This window comes from Anoplopoma fimbria, chromosome 24, assembly GCF_027596085.1.
Source record: "Anoplopoma fimbria isolate UVic2021 breed Golden Eagle Sablefish chromosome 24, Afim_UVic_2022, whole genome shotgun sequence".
Taxonomy (NCBI): Eukaryota; Metazoa; Chordata; class Actinopteri; order Perciformes; family Anoplopomatidae; genus Anoplopoma; species Anoplopoma fimbria.
The window spans coordinates 19,077,115-19,097,475 of record NC_072472.1 but is presented as its reverse complement, the minus strand read 5'-3'; the positions used below and the strand labels follow the sequence as shown (position 1 = coordinate 19,097,475).

Sequence of the window (20,361 nt, the reverse complement as noted above, 5' to 3'; positions counted from 1 at the left end):
CTCTTTTCAATATGTGAATATCTGGGTGTGCCTGACCTATGTACCTGCAGGCCCTGCATTTCCTGCTTCCACTGACATTTGTCCTCATAATTACTTAAAGATTGGGTTCATAGTTTTCCAATATGCAAACAGTTTGAACCTATTCGAGCTATTTTTCAAATCCAGTGATACATTTAGTTCTTGTTCAACCTGCCTTGTTCAGCGTACAGAGTGATATCTCTGTAGACTTTGCCTTGCAATAAAACTCCCTGCACAGAAAAGAAAAACAGAACAATAAAGCAATTAAATGACGAGCAGCGCTGGCAGACCATCTATGCTTGTACTTCATAGCTTTTTATTCTGTTGAATTGACCAATCAGACGCCATCCACCGGCCCTCCAAAAGACCAAATTATTGACATTAATTAGACAAATATTACAATTACACCTATTTTGTTTTATTCATTTTTTCACAAAGTAAAAAAAGCAAATCAAAGAATCACTAAGTCAAGATCTTTTGCAAAATGAAGTAGACCGACTTTGTCTCAAAAACATAATGTATCGTGAGACATTTCAGTGTAGTAATATACAATATGCTGAAAATATTTATTTTTCTGGTTTACCACCTACTTTTTTCAGGTATTCTTTTGATAAAAAGTTGTGGTTGTACATTGATTTAACCTGAACATTTCACATACAATTGAGTTTTGGGTAAGAGCTGAACTCACCTCTAGACGCACGGCCCGTCCAGAGACTTTCACAGAACGAGGCCAAAGGTTTCAAGAGCCGCAGGGTGTCAAGACACAGGGAGCCGGGTCAGAGCAGCAGAGGGGGAAAGCAGAAAAAGAAGAAACAGACCAAGACAGGTGAAGACACAGAGAGTGATGCTGACAGCGAACGGCTGCTAAAAGAGGAGCATTTCGATGCAAATGTCAGCAAAGATGGCGAAGCAATGGCAGCGAGGCTGAGCAGCCAGTTTAAGGGATCAGGAGTTGGTGGAAGGTTAATTATTACACCTGCAGTCAATATTTAACAGGCCCAGCGCCCTGCCCCTCAGTCCAACATCCTGATTCCACACTGACTGACACAGAGGGTTGGGCCAGCGTCAAGCACATCTCTTTTGTCCCCTGCACAAAATATGTATTCAAGGCCTGGAGAAAAACCCAGTGCACCCACTGCAATATGTGCTTTTCATGAGTCTTACCCTTGACTTGAAATCTCAGTATGATCTACCATGTCTTCATTTACAAGACTTTTCCCCACATTCATTTTATACGTTGATATAAGAAACAGCCTTCCCTTATCAACCATAAAGGTCAAGGGAAAATGAGTTGAACTGTAATTCCTCTGCTTTTTGTGCTTTACTTTAAAATGTAGCAGAACACAAGCTTCACAATGATGTACTGTAGTAACAGCACGTGAGCCCGATCTACATTTGACTACATTGCATTTCTCTCAAAAACATACACACACCTACGCACAATTACCAGAACAAGCAAATATGAAAGTCAGGGCTGTGAAGCGATAGCACAGGTGAAAGCAAAAGAGTATGATTTGTATTCACAGTAAAGATTATCATTTAATATAGAACATACAGAGTTATGGTAAGTGACCCTGAATGATAAACTCTACCAGATTTATAGTTCTTTAACTTTAGGGCACTGTAAAAGTGACTCATGGCATGTGACATGAACTACTGATAATAAACTATTTTACTATAACATCTAAACGCTTAAAGTTTACCTTGGTTTAAAGGATCTCTTACCATCAAAGTGTTATATTTTTTCTATATCTTTATGTACCCCTGTATTTTTTGATCTGATTCCTCTCTGCCATGATTAATATTTTAATATATTTCCTCTGTGATCTCTTTGAAGAGTGCCTGGAAGATAGAGGAGATGTTATCTGGAGACCTAAGAGAGGCAAAAGTTATAACAACAAATTCATAATGAAACAATGTATCAGCAGGAAAAGCTTTTGTCCTAATGAAGGCTTGGTATTTCCTCATGAGAATCACTGTTTTAAGGTCCTCATTTAAGAATATATAAAATGTAGTGAATTATAGATTTTTTTCCTTCTAAGTTAAAGCATTTCCTGTAAGTTCTGCCTCCTCCTTTATTCATATACTTGGGCTATCTTATCTCATAAATTCAAGTAATTGGTATGCCTGAGTGCAGAGTCCAGTGAAGAGACAGAATATGTGCACAGCATTAATCCATCACAAAGATAAAGTCCTTTGTTTCTCCTTTGAATCTGCGGTGCCTAAGGTCATCATAATTTCTGCTGCACTTTAGATCAGATAACACCATCAATCTGCTGAGCATGAAGTTATCTCGAGCACGAGGTCACTTGCGTCGCCAGAATGTCATCGCACAAAGTTCTCATTTCAGAAATGATTGACTCTATTATGACGTTCTTTTAATGGACGGCCTGTTCCGTTTTCTGAACTCAAGCTGCTAATTGTACGTTAAAATGATCTTTAGCTTCGGTCTGTTACTTCCCTTTTCTTTAATTTAGTTTTTTGTCTATAAATTATGTTTAATAAGTGCTGAGAGGGTCACTTCAATAGGAGCAACCCCCTGTTTCCCTCCACACCTTTCTTGCATCACTTTTTGCTCTTTATATATTTTCCACACAGATTTACTGGACTTTGGTTCAGTCATGTTAAACTTCTCTGAGAAGCTGAGATCTAAAGTAAAAGCAGTAATGTGTGCGCGTGTTCAAAGATGTGACAATACAATTAATTCAACACCTCTGGCATGCTACTTCAAACACATTTCCACTTCACACAGCCAGGCTTCAGATAAAGTCATGTTTCTCACATAAAGAGCAAACATGACTTTTCTTTCCATTTCTGTTAGCTGGATTTTTGTTTTTTTAATATTAAGTCAAGAGAGTGGCTTCACATTTGAATAATCCACCTGCAGTTTCTTCATATTTTATTGCCCAGGCATGTTGGCCCTGTCAGGTAGTAAGCTGCAGTATAAAAATATTAAGGCTGCTTTTGAAGGCCCTGAAAACACATGAAAACATATTTAAAGGAAATGCTAGTGTGCTTGGGCCCATGGATCAAGGATATATTGAATGACTTTTTGTGCAATATGTGAAATGTGTGGTTATAATTTGCTTTAGTAAATGTTGCTTAGTTTGTCTGTTTATTTTTTATTTACTGCTATTGAGCCACCTTAATAGTAAGACAATATGTTATGCGTCATATCACTTAAATTATGGTTCCATTTACCGGTCTCTTCTACAGCGTTGTACGGTCAGGGAGTTGTCTGTGTTTTCATTCTACAACTTTTAACCTTTTACAGTGCTTTTTCAGTTAAGTGAAGTTAAATATTCAGCCTTGGTTACTTAAAATGTCTAAATCAGACTTTGGTTGCACTTCACCTTCTCGTGTCACTTCTGGTTTTAAAAAAACAAGATGGTGATGCCCACACTGCCAAACTCAGCTTCAAAACGGCAGTGAACAAACCAATGGGTGACTTCAAGATGGCTAAGTCCACTTCTTTTATACAATCTATACCTTTGGAAAGTGCTGACCAGATTTAACTGGGATGTGTTTTTTTGCTTCATGCGCTGTTTTTAATGCTGTATCAGTTCTCTTAATACATTTATCGATGAAAGATTTCTTCTCTTACTGCTTTGGATTGGGCGGAGCTCAAATGGAAAAAGATGATGTCACATGTTTCTTTGCACCAATCAGGATTTAGCAATATTTGAATCAAATCTGATGACTGTTGGCTTGTTTGATCAGTGCCAATCTGATCAAACCACACCCGCCCATTCCTGATGATCCATCCGTGTTCGGCCTGCAGAGCTCCTCTTTTCTTTTCACTGGAGCACAGGAAACTATTTAACTAATCTATCGATCAATCATTAGCTCATTAAAATGTTCAACTCATTATTTTCATTGTGGTCTTCAATGAACACAAGAGACACGCACATAAAGATGAGGATCATGTTGTGAAGATTGATGCAAGTAGTGTTAGCAAGTTAACCGGCTTAAGTGCTTTAACTGCTGAATTTATACACTGATGTTACAGCAGTAATTAAAGAAAATATATTAAAACAACTATTTGCACATAATCTACATTTTCTATTCGAATTATCTAAAAATGATTGCATCTGTCTGCAAAGCACCCACAAATATGATGAAACCATGATAGTGTAGATGTGAGTAGCCTGTCTAATAAATACACACACTGGTCTGCTACGGAGAGGCTCAGCAGCCTAATGATCTACAAGCTCATACACTGAGGTAGAACTACACTTTGGTATTGAAATATCCACATCATGGATTTTCATTGGTGTATTCTGACCTATGTCGCCCTCTGTCGGTGTTCAGACTGCATTGCAATAACAGCAGAAGGCCTCTGGCTCATTAGCAGCTCCTGAGCAGTCAGACCCATTTTCATATTAGAAAGAAACTCCACGGCTGAGAGCAGAGATCCATCACAATGAGAAGCCATCTTAAATAGGGAGTGGCTGCAAGTATGCAACCAACATACCCGTTTCATACCTCACATGCAATAGGAAGACACAAATACCAAACATCAAGTCACTATGGCAATCGTCAATATCATATTTGGAGCTAGTAAACTCATGTCACAATCACAAATGTGCTCAGAAAAGCTTGGATTGATTGGGTAGATTCCTATAAAATGAATGCTCCAAAGCCCAAAATGCATTCACATAAAGAAACTTTACCAAATATTGCAGGTTACATTTGTAGTTAAATCTGCGGTGATACATCGATGGCAAATTACATTTGGTGGATTTTCCTCTCTCCCCTTCTAAAATGTTGAGCTCCACTGTGCATGTGAAGGACTCTGCTTTTACGACTCGTCCTCTTTCGTCTTCAAACTATTTCTAAAATCCTAAACAAAGCCTTCGACTATTCAGCTCTCCTGGCTGAATGCGTGGTTCTCATCAAATGGAAGCGACCTCTCATTTCCCATCTATCCCTATGTCAGAGATTTGATTAATATTTTCTGTATTCATGAAAGGAGCCCTCATTGCCTATTTCTCCGAGGCCTGATGGAATCTCTGAACTCTGTGTGCCTGTTTTCTTTGCCGGTTCACTTTCATGCTGATCATGTAGATTTATTTTCTTCGTCAAATATGTACTATGCTACTTTTGTATTCCTCTGCTTCCATGTCCCTTTCTGTTGAAACATGTTCACTGTTTTTGGTCACAAAGTCTGAGTGTACTTTGATTTTTATCACACAAATCAATAAACAGATTGTCCAGTCAAACAATGCTGCATTGTCTTGATCTCTGTTTGGCCTGGGAAGCAGTCATCACAGCCAAAAAGCACCATGGTCTGCTGTTGATCAGGTGAAAATGTTTGGAGTGTTCTGGAGAGGAATTGGCAGCAATTTGAAAAGCTATCAGGTGGAGCGCTTTTGTCCCTACATGAAGTAGAGAGCTGAAAGCCAGACATGTCAAGTTACAGCTGCTACCAGTATTCAATAGTGTGCTCATGTGGAACTTATTTTCCAACATCCACCTGTTTTTATAGCACACACTCCCAGGAGAAGCCATCAGATCAGTCTCTTACTACCAGCTGCTGCTTTCTATGCATGTTGTGATTTTTTTTTTTAGGTTGTTTTTGACAGATGAGAGGCTCTGCAGTGTAAAAGTGTTCTTCTTGACAGTAGTTAAGGTAGTTTGTATCAGACATGGTAAACCCAAGAGACCCAAGACTTACAAGTTTATTATCAGTAAATCTTGGTAATTCTGTAATAATCAATCTTTAATGGTCAGGATCTGGTGTGAAATTCCCATCTCAAATGTCCAAAATCCCAAAGATGTCAAATTACAAAAAATATAAAACTGAACGGAAGCGAGTCATGAAACCAACACGAAGCTGAAACCATTAAATGTTTGACAGTCTTACTTGGTAAAAAGACAATTAATTGGTTTCCCAAATCAAGATGTACTATACAGACCTAATTATGTACAGACACGACTTATTTGGTATATTAATTGTACCATTTTTATTCATCCGATTCTGAAAACGTGGAACCCATAAAGGGCGCTCAAAAAAAAATAAAAAAATGCATCAGGAAATATTTGTGTCGTCTGCTCATAAGTTTGCCTGTTGAAAATCTCCCAGAAAACATTTGAAATGAACTGTGAAGCTTTTGTTATAGACACATAAAATATGTGACAATAAAATGTCACAACAGAAAAAGCTAATAAGATCCAGTGTAGTGAATTTGGTCACAAGATCTAAATTATTTCAAACACCTCAGGCTTTTCAGCTTTTGTAGAAATGGATGGAAAGAAGAAGAAAATGGAGTGAATAAGCAGCAAAACAAGGAAAACGGCATCATACAAGAAATGTGATTCACTATTTTTCAGTTTATTTTATTCTTTTAAGCATTTGGGGGATTTGTAGGAAAAAAAAAAGTGTGCATGTAGTTCTAAACTACTCAGTACAGGGTAAAATAAGCCCGTGCTAAAAGTACAAATTGAGATGAGCATTATAGTAATGCAGTGTTTTAGTTTAAGATTTTATTTTCTTTAATTTATTGCAAAAAGTTTTCTAATATAATCAACTGCCGCTAAGAAACAGCAAAGTAAAACATTAATCATTACCAACTAAAGAATGAAATAAATTATTTTCTATCAACTTATGACACAGATGTATTAAACACTAGTACACATTCAAACAAAAAAAGTTAGTTCTTTAAAAACAAGATTTGACTGTAAGACTTTATTCAGCTCTGATAGTAAAAGCGCAGTGAACAAACCTAAAAGGTTTCTCCCCAAGACGTGGTGTTGAAATGATGTGTTGAATAGTACTTGTGTAAAACTGCTTGACTGTAGATTGGTGGACGACTGATTTTACAAATAAGCAAAGGAAATTTAGTCTTACTTTATAGGAAATATCATCTAACGCGTTAAACTAAAATATTATGTACAGGCTTCTTGATCATCTCATTGTGAATTCCAGTAAAATAATCGATTGCTATTCACAGTCCTTTTGTTACCCTCTACAGAAAACAAAGTGTCTCAGAATCAACAGCTACTTTCATGCTACAGTACAAGACAGTTTAGTCACATATAAAAAAAACAGACTGAGATCACAAAACATTTAAACACACATACGGACACCTACGGTAGAAGGCCGGACCCGGCTCTGTCCTGATTAAGATTCCTCTCTGATTGGAGTGCATCCGGAGAAAAAACTGTTCTGAAAACTCGTCAGGAGTCTTTTCTTCTTCTTGAGGAAGCTGACTGTTGTTCTGTCCTTCTCGTCGTCGTCATCCTCGTCCTCTTCCTCTTCTTCTAGCAAGAGAGGTTTCCTGACCAACTTCAGGTCAGCAGTGGCATGCCCCATGTCTCCGATTTCTTTCAGCACCTGAAACAGTGCATTACATCCTTTAAAGTCCCTGTGGCTACAAGCACTGCAGACAAGATATTATATGCCAAAATATACATTTATTTATGATCATAACAGTTTTTAAATGTCACTGTAAGGCCCCCGTTTAAGTTGTTGTGAATTTTTGAATGTTTGTCTAAATGAACAGGAATTATAAAGTGGTCAAAGATCGATAACTAAGAGAAATATTAACACACTGGTGATATTTATCAACATGCATCTCTTACTAAATGTCGAGCATAACGTCTTCATGAACGCCAATCTTTCCAAAGGCTACATTGTATTGATAAGTCTTCTGAGGGAGCCAGCTTACCTTCTTAGTGGGTGTACAAGACGGCGGCTTGAAGAATGTGGTGTTGTCAGGGCTGTCGGATGGGGGATCTTGAAGAGACACCGATTCCCTGGAGACACTTTCCGCCTGATTTGCATCCTGAAATGTGTAATTAGTCCAGAAATTAGAACATTGCTTATGGTTCTTTACTGTAGTTTCATAAAAGCCTCTAATATCTACTACAGAGCAAATCTAGCTATTCTTGTCAATGAAAGTCAAATCTGACTCGAAAGAAGAAACACGATTGTAAATAAATGCAACATTACATATGAATCTGTTTAACTAGTACCAAGCTATTGCAGTTTAATACTTAGTATTTTCTAAAGACGGCAACATCTTGTAATTTTATTCTTCATTAGTGATGAAATAAATATGAGTTATTACTAGAAGTCCAATAATAACTTTGGTTTTGAGGGTTATTTTCATTTATTACATTCTGATGTATGGAGCTCAAGTTCAACGTAGTTAAAACACATCCTGACAATTCTCCCCTGTGCTTGTCCTACTACGACTTGTCAAAATGTCTGCCCCGAAAAAGGTCACACACTGATATACAAAAACAAAAAAAAACAGTAAATTGAAAAAGATTACATGAAACAGTGATTTTTGCCATTACTGATTTGTAAAACCTTATATTTTCCAAGATATTCCTGCATCACACAAATAGTGTAATTTATCGGTATATGATTGGAAACCATGAGATGATTGACCTCAGCAAGTACCTGGTTATCCATATTTCGACATTTCTCGTGATCACACTGGCAGTTCTCCCCGCACGTCATCTTTCCTTTGCGGCACCTGCACTGCTTGTTGCCGCAGCGACCTTTACACGCACACTAAAGAAAGAGAAATCATGACTGATTATTTACATCATAAGTAACCAAAAAACAAAACAAATCATGAGCCTAAAATTAAAAAAAAAAAAGACATTTATAGCTCGGCACTGGAGGAAATGTGTGCTTTTTAATAACGCTTATCTCGTGCATTTTGAATAAGGTGACATGTTTCAGTGAAATGTCATGAAATTTCATTAGAAGGCTGATTTAATATCCTGGACATAATTTGTTCTCACCCTTCATGATCTTTCAGTGAGCACTGTGGACAGACCAGTCTAAGAGCGTACTGGTTTCATACACAAATGACTCATTTGAAGATGTCCCCGATCCCAATCCCAGCCTTACCCCAGTTGCTTTAGGTTTCTTGGAGATTCTGCGTCCCTTCTCAGGTTTCTCAGGACGCCACTCGTCCACTTCCCCCCATTCTCGTCCTCACTGGGAGACATCAGCTCTTCAATGTTGATGGCCGTACTCTGCGGGGCTTTGGCTGTGGTGAAGCGCTTCCCTTTAGGCTGGTAGGTGGAAAACACAAAAGAAAAAAATCATCACACTTGGACTTTAAAATGAATATCCCTGAAGTTCTCGATCAGAGAATTTTAAATTTACTTCTCATCTTCTCAAAAAGAAAACGTATGGTTGGCAGAATAATTCAGTATTGATGCAATGCTCTCTTTCAGCTAAACATTGTTCCTGACTTAATCATGTTCAAGGACTGTGGGAAAACAACCTACATTAGCTAACTTACTTTGAAAACTGAAGTAACTTTGTATGAAAAAAAAAAACAACGAACAGGAAGGTAGAATATCTGAATTACCTTTGGAGGAATGTATTCAAACGAGTCATCTGGGCCGTTTTCATTGTTGGACGTGGGTGCAAGGATTTTCTTTCCACTTGTCAGGTGGAGCATTGAGAGTTTCTGTGGAGGAAAAAACATTGTTGGGTTTGAGCCAATCATACACGCATTGCTTAAGTAAAGGTAAATGCAGCAATGAAAATGAGGCACATTGTTAAAAATTTGTGGTTCCATGGTAACCGTTTCTCGCCTGCAGCCATGCTCAATATAATTCAATACCACTGTTGCAATTGATTTGCATTCGGATCATTACAATCCACTGAAAATCTGATATTTTAAACAGCTGATGTTAATCAGTGTGGTATACACTAGTTTATGGTATTAATCTTTAATAAGTCAACTTTAAATTACATTTCAAAGCTTACCTCTTTATATTGCTCATTCTGCTCCACCAGTGTTTGGTTCTGCTCCCTTAATTCTTGGAGCTTTTCAAGCTCTTCTTCCTAAAGCGATGTTACAAATAACCACATGATTACCTTTTTGTTTCTCCTCAAAACAAGAAGCGTCAAATTGCTGATTAAACACTTTACAGCTAGTGGAGACAAACCTGAACTTTGAGGCGCTGAAGAAGTTCCTTCCCCTTTGAAATCTCCTCATCCTTCTGCTTCTTCTCAACTGACTCTTCACATATGGCCTTGCTCCGTAGCTGGTTAAGGAGGTAAAGGACCTGTAAAAAAAAATGTAATCGTTCAAAGAACAGAACATTTCATAAGTATGCACGTCTCTAAAAAGAGAGATGCAAATTGTTATACAAGAAAAAGCCGAGAGCACCTTCTCCTGATGCCCCTGCTCTAGTTCCACCAACTGCTGCTGGTGCTCCATGTCCATGGTGGACATCACGTTTCTCTCCTCAGCCAGCATCTTCCTTAAATCTTGTGCATTCCCCGTCTCCTGTTTGAGCTCACTCTCCAGCTTGCCACTGGCTGTTTTAGCAGAAACCAGCTAAATAAAAAGGGGAAAATTAGATTTTTTTGAAAACCCGAACAGCAACATATGAATGTACTTTAACTAATTAAACACACAGGTGTGAATCTAAAATGAATGAGCATTTGCTCACCTCAGACATGAGGACCTTGAGGGCATACTTGGCATCGACAATGCTTGTGACGCTATCGAGGCGATGTTTCAAACGCCCCTCGCTGTCAGCGACAAGAACTTTCTGCTGAAGGTCAGCTATCTGGGCATTCCTGTTAAGATACAAATCACTCTTCAAAACTTAACAACTCCAGCAATAAGGTACAAAATCAGTTCAGTGTTTCCTGTGGATACTTCTTTGCAAAAAAAATTTAAAATCTGTGGGCGCATTAATGTTGTGTAGAGGAGTAGTATAAAGGTTCAGCTCAACGTATTAGAAAGCAGAGTATGATGAATGCTCAACAGATTTTTAAAAAGCAGTGACTGCGTTGCTTTGTCAGACTCACCTGAGGCCCATCTCCGTCTCCAGGTTCTCTACCTGTTTGGTCAGAGGCGTTTCCAGCGCCCCCTGGGTCTCCAGCTCAGAGATGATCAGTGTCCGACGCTACACGGAAGGACACCACGAAAAACAGGATTGATTCTCTGTTTCTACTTCCCTTGGGTGTCTCACTTATTCTCAATATTTTTGTGTGCGTGCTCAACAGTAGATAATTGACATCTCACCCTGATTTTGGCAGCAGGTCGGTCCCCTGCCTCGATCTGCTGTTTGAGGTGGTTGATCTCCTGAGCCAAGACCTTCCTGTCGTCCAGCAGATCATTGAGGTGGCGCCGGGCCTCGTCTGTGCTTACCATCACCTCCACTTCATTGAGAAGCCAAGTCTGATCACATAAAGGCAATCACCGAGTTAAAGCAGCAACATCTGGGTATATATATATTTTTTTTAAGGACAACAATACTGTTCTGATTTTAGTTACAGGTACAGGTCTTTCTGACTACATAGAAGCCCTGGTACCAGGTTTTACTACCTTGAGTCTTGCAGCAGCTCCCTCCGTTCCTCTGTTGCGTTTATCTGATGCATCACTCCTCTTCTGTAGCGCATCTTTCAACCGCTTGTTTGCAGCTGCAGCCTGTGGGAGTAAAACGTGCAAGCTTTAAATCATTTTCAGAGTCTGGCATTAGCTTAATTCTTAGACTGGATTGCTTGCAGAAATTTAGGAACAGGAGGAGTCACTCAGTGGTTTGCAACCAGGTTAGTGGTAGTGGTAATACTTGCTACTTTATAGATATATATTTAATCCAGCATATTTAGTTGTAGATCTTGTGAATGAAATTGCAAAAGACAACAGACCAAGAGGCCTCACCTCCTCAGTTTTACGACGCAAAACATTGGCTTGTTTCTGGAAATCCCTCTCAAGTTTAAGCAACTCATACTGGCGTTTACGATCCTGTAAAACAGATTAAAAAAAACAAATAATGAGGTTAAGCAGTAAGATTGAATGATGAATAAAATGGCGATTAAAGAAAATGTCCTGCAGTGAGGAACTCTGCATACCTTCTCCTTCAGCTGCAGCACCTCCCTGTCCTTCTGACTCTTCCAGTGTCTGAATTTGTCAGAGTCCTCCCTCATCTGCCTCATCAGCTGTGTTCGCTGGTTCTTCATAGCCTGTGAGGACACACAGCGTTACTGTGCTTAGGTTTGGCAACTGTGGCTTACATGCGTAATAAATATCAGCAGTGCTCTATGCCAACTCAGTGCACGTGATAAAAGAAGGAGAGAAAGATTTATTTTTTTACAATTAATTTTAAAGCCCCACAATGTTCTAGGCACTGAAGTGAATGGCCAATTACATCAAAGACATTGTCATGGCTATTTGCTTCAAATTTTGCATTCACAAAATAAATTAGGTACATTTTACATGTTATAGAAATGGCTTTTGGACCCAAGAATGGTCTACTTAGTTCTAGTTCCAACATCACAGTAACAATATCTTTGGTAAAAACACAGTAATAAAAGATATTAGAAAAATAATCTATCCAAAATCGTAGTGGTGCATGTTTAACATACACAATGCACCATTAAAGGAAGTAAATGTAAAGAAAAACACTGCTCACCTGTATCTCCTGCATGAGGTTGCCAACTTTCTTAACAGAGGTCTCTTTGAGTTTCAGCATTTTGGACTGCTCAAGAAGCTTCTTCTTCATGTCAACCAGCTGGCCCTCGAGCTCCTGCAGTCTCTTCCTCCGCTGCTCGCTAAGCCTAAAAGAAGGTGGTGTATGTCAGGTGAAGCAGGAAGTAAAAAGTGAAGGCCCAAGAGGTTACTTTATTTTTGTGCAAGAAAAAAAATAAATCTGTAATATTGTTGACAAATTATAAAGCTACAGGCAAAGCCAAACCACAGCCCAAAACAAAAAATCAAAGTTTTCATACTTAGCCTGGTTAGTGTCTTTCTTTGCAGACTGAAGTGCCAAAACAAGATCTTCTTTCTCCTTTAGCAGAGAATCCACTGCAGTCTGTAGAGACTGTACATTTTTCTGTAAGGCATAATGCAAAGAATATTAAAACCTGTACATTTCTGAACCAACAAAAAATATGGCTCATTATTAATATAATCAAACAGAAAGACTATAAACTAATTTAACACATTACTACTCTCATGGGAACCTCAACCCATAGGTGCTATCTTGGGAGTTGCACTACACCTCTTATTCTAACTAATGGATGGTACAGTATCAAATGGTGAATTAAAAAATGTAATGTAATCTTATGTTCCTGTGCTAATACTTCATTCATCTCTTGTTATTTGCTAAATATGTGTCCCAAAAAAATTTAATTTAAGAACAAAATCCTACTCCTCCATCACACTATATTTACTAAGCCACTTTGAGCGATCCAATCCCACCTGTAAGTTCCGATTTAAAACCTCTCTCAACTCAACCCTGCACTTTCACGCCCCTCTGCGTCTGATACCATAGCACCCCTTAACATCTATGATAAAAAGCGTTGGTATTATAGGAATAACAGGTTTTGCCAAATCGCTGTTTTTATGTGCCTCAGTGTTTCACCTGCTCTTCCTCTCTCTCCTCTGCTGTTTGAAACATAAATGCAACAGTTTATCACAAAATGAATGAAACAAAATAACAAAAAAATTATCAAATTAACCAACTAAAATTTAACCAATTGAAAAAGTGTGAGTGTCTACCTGGTGCTCAGATTGCATCGGCTCCAACTGGGTGTCATTCTGGCACATTTTCTTCACAAAAGCTTCCTTCAAGCTCAACACTTTGTTCAGCTCGATCAGTTCCTTGGAGAGCTGGGCCTGCCGCAGTGCATGATGGGTTGTAAAGCCCTCTGGGGAGTCCTTGCCAACAATTCCAGTGACATCCTGTTTAATTGAGTTAGAGGTGTGGAACATCTTAATTAACATATGTTTCAGAAATAAAATAAAAGCTGAGGAGAAAGTCTTTATTCTTTGATCAATAAGTGACTTCAAGAAATGAAATATCTTTCTTAATTAAATTCCATTAAAAAACAGAAAGAAAAAATATACAGATTATCATTATCAGTACATATAAAAAAAAGTGCACGTTCTGAGTAACATTAAGCACAACACTGCATTGATTTGTTTAAGTATCTTTGATATTAATCAACATCTAATGTAAAAACTTTAAAGAACAAAAGTATCAACGTACTGATGGGGATTCATCATTGTTACTGCCATTCCCAGAGACCTCAGGTCCATCCTCTCCTTCAGTCATAGCATCGATGGAAGCGGCGATGCCTGCACTCTCATTCTTAGGAAAAAGAACAAACAGTAAAACTTAATATTCAGTATTATTATTACATTCAATCAACGGTGCTGGATTTATAATGTGAGACGACTTCTGTACCTTGAGCTCCAAGATGATGTCTTGCAGGTTCCTCATCACCTCGACGTTCTCCTTCAACTCCTGGTCCTCCAGTGTCTCCAACACCTTCTCGAGATCCACTGTACATCTGAAATAAAGGTTAAGTAAGAGTTTGGCTTGATATGATCATTGTGGAATTGGTAAAAACAAACAAACAAACAAACAAACAGCTGCAATCAAGAACAAAACTGACTGCCAATAAAAACCAAACAAAGCTTTCAAGGGGAATATATCAAGTTTTATGTCTCCTCTTTAAGCTCTGTTAGACCCGCTCTGAAGCTCTCCTGGCTTCATGTCTTCATAAAACTCACGCTGCATGGTCCTTCAGTTGCTCCAATCTGCTTTGTAGTTTCTCATTTGCATGCTCCGTCTATAAAATTAAGCAAACACAATGTGATAAACACGATTGATGACAATACAAAACTGGATGACAATGCAAAACAGTGAAATCTCAGAAAAACCATAAAGAAAGATAAACCGCATACTCTGTAACTAAAATTCTTTCCTTTTGAATAAGTTTATAATTTTTTTCAATGTCAATTTCAATTGTCGTCTTTCCAGTTTTTACATCAGCTTTAAACAAGGACTTTGGAGGAAGGATTAGTGAATGTTGCTGCGGCCTTGCTCACCATAATGATCTTCTCAAACATGAAGGCAGTCTGTCCCGCTGCTTCACTCAGCTCCTTGCTTAGTTTATTGTTCTCATCCTGCAGGGCGCGATTCCTGTCCAACAGCTTAGTCACCTTCTCCGTTGACTCTGGCCTGTGACGGAGGGACAGAGTGACCGTAATAGCCTTTTGTTATCACTTTCATTCAGTTTAATTTATTAAAGCTTGACTAAGTCGGTACAGCAGCTTAAAAAACGTTTTTAAACAGGGAATTGTGAAATGTGTCAAACACACACAGTATTCAGCCTTTTATACCCTAAATATCCCGTAGTTTAAAATTAAGTATTTACCCAAATTCTGACTTATTGGGAAATGTTATGTCTTACCCAGAGAGCACTGGAGCAACTCCTCCACGGGCATGAAGTAGCATCACCTGCAACTCCTGAACCTAAAAGTGTATAATGAAGACATTTGGGCTGTTTATTAAATTTTAAATGGAAGTATACTTTCTGTCCAATCCATCTTCAACAAAGATTTTGAACTTGTAAACAAGTAACTGAACTGCATTCAATTTCATCACACAAGGCCCCACCACACATTTCTATACCTGTTGTTTAAGGCGGTTCATTTCTGCAGCTCTTGGATCAACGTTGACCACAGGTTTGTTTTTAATCTTGCGAGCTCTGTCAGCGTATCGCAGTGTGTTGATGGTCTCCTCCATGTTTGAGTCTGCAGGACTGATGCACGCAATCATCAAAGTGTGGCTATTGCCGCCCAAAGAGTCTGATGAAAAACAAGAAAGCAATTCACAAAAGTGCTCAGTAAAATCATTCTGCAGTCATTTACTGTGTTGCATCGTTTTTGCTTCGAACAAGCTGCCTGTTTTTACGCGTATAAACTAGTAATTATGTCATATTTGCCTTGAACAAATAAAAAGTAGAGCTATACACAGATCCTGTTCAGCATTAACCAACATTACACATCGCCAGTAATCAATGCCATGAGAAGAGCAGAATTAAAAAAATAAACTTCCATTAGACAATAAAAGCCAAGAGAAGCAGCCTTGATATGCTCATGTTTGAAGGTCCTGAAAGTGAGGATGGCATCTGAGACTAATAACCACTGAGTAACTTTTCAACATGTAAATCAAAGCTTACTTTGTAGCAGGCGGGTGAGCTTGGAGTCTCTGTAAGGAACAAAGCTATTTTTCTTGCTTTCATCCCCCAAGGCACTGATCACATTACCCAAAGACAAAAGGCCACGATTGATGCTGATGCCTGAGGATGATAATGAACAGCAGCACAACAGAAATACTGTTATTAAGGGCACTTTCACAGTACAACAAGACAACACAGAGATATATCCCACTAGAACATATAGCATTGGGAGAATTATCAATTTAGAGTCGACAACTTTTAACCCAGTAAAAAAAAAAATATAGATATATATTTAGTTTACCTTCCTTTAAACGATCTCCCTCTGCTTTGGTTTTCTTTTGCCTTTCTGAACCAGCCAGATCCACAAGGTGCAATTTTGAAACAACGGAGTCAGCTCTGCAACAAAGGATTACACAAATATTTAACCAATCTTTCTCCCCGTTCCAGTTTTAATTAATTGATTTGTACCTTTAGATAACATCCGACCCTCCCTCTGGGCTTCACTATCTAATGAGGATGAGGACAGATAACTTATCCTAAAGCTGGTTCCAATAAATCCAAATCAGTTAATTTAACTAAAAACACTTGGTAAAGAATGAATGTAACATTAAAAATATTATGTTTAGAATTAGGCAACAGCCAACACATCATCATTTATTATTAGTGTCCATCCATATACCTTTGTTGATTGCAAGGTATTTATACTTCCACTAAATCAGTAACCCTGTATTTTTGAGAGTGCACTTTCCTAAATGAAGCAATCTGGATGCCCATTTCTACTTCACGCATCACTTATCATACACTTAATATACATGTGATTCAAAAATGATTCCCCCTAAAGCATAGCAGATGTAATCGATTGTTAAACCAAACACATTACAAAGGGACTGTGTGAGAAAACACCACCAAACTGACTTGTCTTTCCCTCTGCGCTGCTCCAGTGTGATGGTGAAGATAGCATGCGAGCGTGAGGAAGCAGCGTTCATCGCTGTCGAGCCCACGGTGCGAACAGAATTTCCGATCTCCAGACAACCCACCATCTCTTGGGCAGTGAACACCTTCTTCTCAGTTAAACCCACGATCTGGTAACAGGATATTTTTAATTAAAACAAAAGCGAACACTCTCTTTTATATTTAAACACTGCTGAACTGTACTGACTTAAATAGTGTCACCAAGGAATAGAATGAGGTTAATCTTTCTATCTACTGTAAGCTTCAAAGAAATGACACTATGTGCGTTTATTCTTGTAAAAATGTCAGTCACTCACCTTAATGCCTTCTTTAGGGTCTTCCCTGATGCTGAGGCTAGATTTATCTTTAGATGCACAGAGCAAGTCCAATATGTCTTCATTATAGATCTACAATCGAAAAGGAAAAAGCTTATGTGAATTACTTAAATAAACTATGTTCAATACAAATAACTTCTGCTGAAAGCCAAGGAACACAATACATTTATAAACTACATGAAAACAAAGTGTTAACAACATTTCCACCAACCTCCAGGTAAGATACTGCCAGGCAGAATTCACAGGCTGGCCTCTTCTCCCTTTCCTCAAAGATCATTCTGATAACTCGTGGAATAACTCCGACTGAAGGATCATTTTCTTGAGCTGATGTGTATGTACCTCCCATGGAAAAGGTCTTCCCTGATCCCGTCTGTCCGTATGCAAGAACTGTGGCATGGTAGCCTACAAAAAGGAAAAATTAGTGAGAATGTGAAATGAGTCAAAAGACAAGCAAAAAGAGAAAAATATATCTCTATAACTATCTAAAATCTTTGATTTAATAATTTTTTTCATTTGTGTGCAGCCAATGGTGAGGAAAGTCCCCACTTAGGTGTCTTAGCACAATCACAATTTTTATGTTGCACAACCTGCTCGGTTACGGGTGTAAAAACAAGACAAGAATTTTCTTACTGAATTCAATTAATCATTGTGTTAAAAAGGCACAGCTACCTTTGAAAAGCCCACTCAGCAAGGGGGACACAGTTGTATGGAAGACCTCTTCTTGTTCAGCAGTGGGATCGAATACATAATCATAGGTGAACGCCTTCTCTGTGCCAACGATCAGCTAAAAACAAACAAGAATTTAGCTATTGTTACACATACTACATAGTGTAGCTCAATGGCCTTTAAAGAAGAAGGAAAAAAAACATGTAATATACACATGGATATATTAGATGGATACAAAACATTACACTGAAACACACAGAAAAAAAAGATATTGCCATAAACTGTTGTGCACAGACCTGCGGCTCTCCAGGCACAAAAGTGAGACAGCACTGACAGCCCTCGTTATGTTCTTTAGGTACCAATGGGCGGCATCGCAAGGCGACCCGCACTGGGATGACCTTATCATCCTCATTTGTCATGATGCAAAACTATATACCTAGGAATAAAAGAAAAAGAAAAGGTTATCATAACGAAACCAAATAATATCGGTCCAGTCATGTGACGTATTGACAATGTACTGAAAAGGTTGAAAATCCTTCATTTTCAACTAGTGACACCACTCAAGTTTAACAGTGTTTATTCTGACTGCAATCGCAGATGTTGAGTTACAGAGATTTCCATAATCAAGATAATTGGTTTTTTCTTCGGTGCTAACATAAATGATGTAACGCCATGTGAACAGAATAGATACGCATTGCCTGAATACTTGAGGAGGATTTAGAAATGAATTGCAGAAAAGATCTAAAGACAATAGTTAGTACTGACCTCTTATTTGTACGATACAAACAAACCACATCAAAACCTGATATGGTTAAAAGTTACCATTTTTGCTGAGTAAACAAACATTAAACCATGATATGACTATATTGAATCATACTGTATATTGTGAACTTACTACGCTATGGTCGAAAGGTTGAGTGATATATGCATTAGGGTGGCATATACAGTATGTACATTACTTAACATTGACCAATATAATAATATCACCAGAAAAAAATGTTTGCACAGAGAACACACTGGGATTAAAAAACAATGGTTGCATATAGTAAAGGCAATGGAAACTGATAAATTACAACATTGGCCAATGTGCTTTTCCAATAAATTGGAAGCGTAACTTCACTTTAGGAAACTTACATCCAAATAAGTTTGTAATTGGAGGTACGGTATGCTTTCAAGTGGTGACTCGTGACCCCATGTCTCACTAAATTCACGGTCACCATGATTGTTGCCATGGTGCCCAATGAGTTGGTCCATCATTCGTCATCCACGACGCTTGATTGTCTGCGGATGACGTCACAGCCTGAAGGCCACCTCTCGTTCAGACAGATCAAAACGGAGCTTTGTAATAAACAGGAGCTGTAATGGACGTTTATTTCACTCAGTCTCTCTTTAAGGATACACAAGACACTTAGCCGTTAACTTCACCGTTAACCTACGTTACTGTTGACGTAAAACAAGCTACCGGCTAGATAGTTAGCGGACGTTAACGTGCATTTTCACGTAACTGAAAACATTACCGGCGAGGTAGTGAAGTCTTCAACCCAGCTGACATTTTGTTATAACGTTAGAACTGACGTCAGTTTACCGTTAACGGTAACCTAGCAAACAAGCTAGCGTTAGTTATGAGAAGCAGTGACTTCAACGTTACCTTCGCGTCTCCTCCAGTGCCAAAGTTTAGATGTCACAACAACTGCATCAAGTGGTCCTGGTTGATAATGGTCAGCATTAAAAGAAAACACTCTTGAATGTTACTGGTCACGGATAACTTGATGAAGTATTGTCCTTTGCCCGTGTGAGCTGAATGTTGTTACCGCCCGCCACTTTCAAACCCCCAGCTCCTCCTCCTCCTCCTCCTTCTACTTGTAGTTTTGTTGCAGAGTCAACGCAACTCGGAGACGTCACTGCCCTCTACAGGATCAAATAAGACACACAGTATTTGTATATTACCGCAACAAAGATGGAAAAGAAACACATTCATGCCTTAATCTTTCACCTTGATCATTTTTAATTTACAGTACACACGACACATAAATCCATCTTCTAATTTATTTACTTGTCACCTACAGTACCAGTCAAAAGTTTGGACACACCTTCTCATTCAACTACTTTGAAGAATCTAAAATATAAAACATATTCTGGTTTGTTGAGCATTTGTTTGTTTACCACATAATTCCATATGTGTTCCTTCATAGTTTGGATGTCTTCAATATTAATCTACAATGTAGAAAAATAAATAAAAATAAAATAAAGAAAAACCATTGAATGAGAAAGTGTGTCCAAACTTTTGACTGGTACTGTATTTTCCAGTTTTCACCGTCATTGAACCTCCTGATTTTTTGGTGCATTCACTCAACTGGATATAAAGGAGGGAGTGGTTAGAAATCAATATTATGAGGACCGAAGACTCAAAATGATTCAGTCTGTAGA

The 20,361-nt window shown here is 38.4% G+C and overlaps 1 protein-coding gene across 1 annotated transcript; it reads right to left on the bottom strand.

Annotated features, from left to right (window-relative positions):
• Positions 1 to 6,072: 6,072 nt before the first annotated feature.
• On the bottom strand, positions 6,073 to 19,829 carry kif4 (kinesin family member 4). The gene is given in 32 exon segments (XM_054625276.1): positions 6,073 to 7,354; positions 7,689 to 7,805; positions 8,429 to 8,542; positions 8,888 to 8,962; positions 8,965 to 9,054; positions 9,357 to 9,458; positions 9,761 to 9,838; positions 9,943 to 10,062; positions 10,167 to 10,337; positions 10,453 to 10,582; positions 10,817 to 10,914; positions 11,034 to 11,189; positions 11,337 to 11,438; positions 11,673 to 11,756; positions 11,864 to 11,974; positions 12,424 to 12,568; positions 12,740 to 12,843; positions 13,512 to 13,694; positions 14,002 to 14,103; positions 14,200 to 14,305; positions 14,529 to 14,587; positions 14,847 to 14,979; positions 15,212 to 15,273; positions 15,433 to 15,608; positions 15,983 to 16,102; positions 16,284 to 16,378; positions 16,898 to 17,064; positions 17,251 to 17,340; positions 17,480 to 17,670; positions 17,938 to 18,052; positions 18,231 to 18,370; positions 19,583 to 19,829. Coding segments are annotated over 31 exon segments (3,732 nt in total). The 5' UTR covers positions 18,354 to 18,370; positions 19,583 to 19,829; the 3' UTR covers positions 6,073 to 7,141.
• Positions 19,830 to 20,361: the final 532 nt, after the last annotated feature.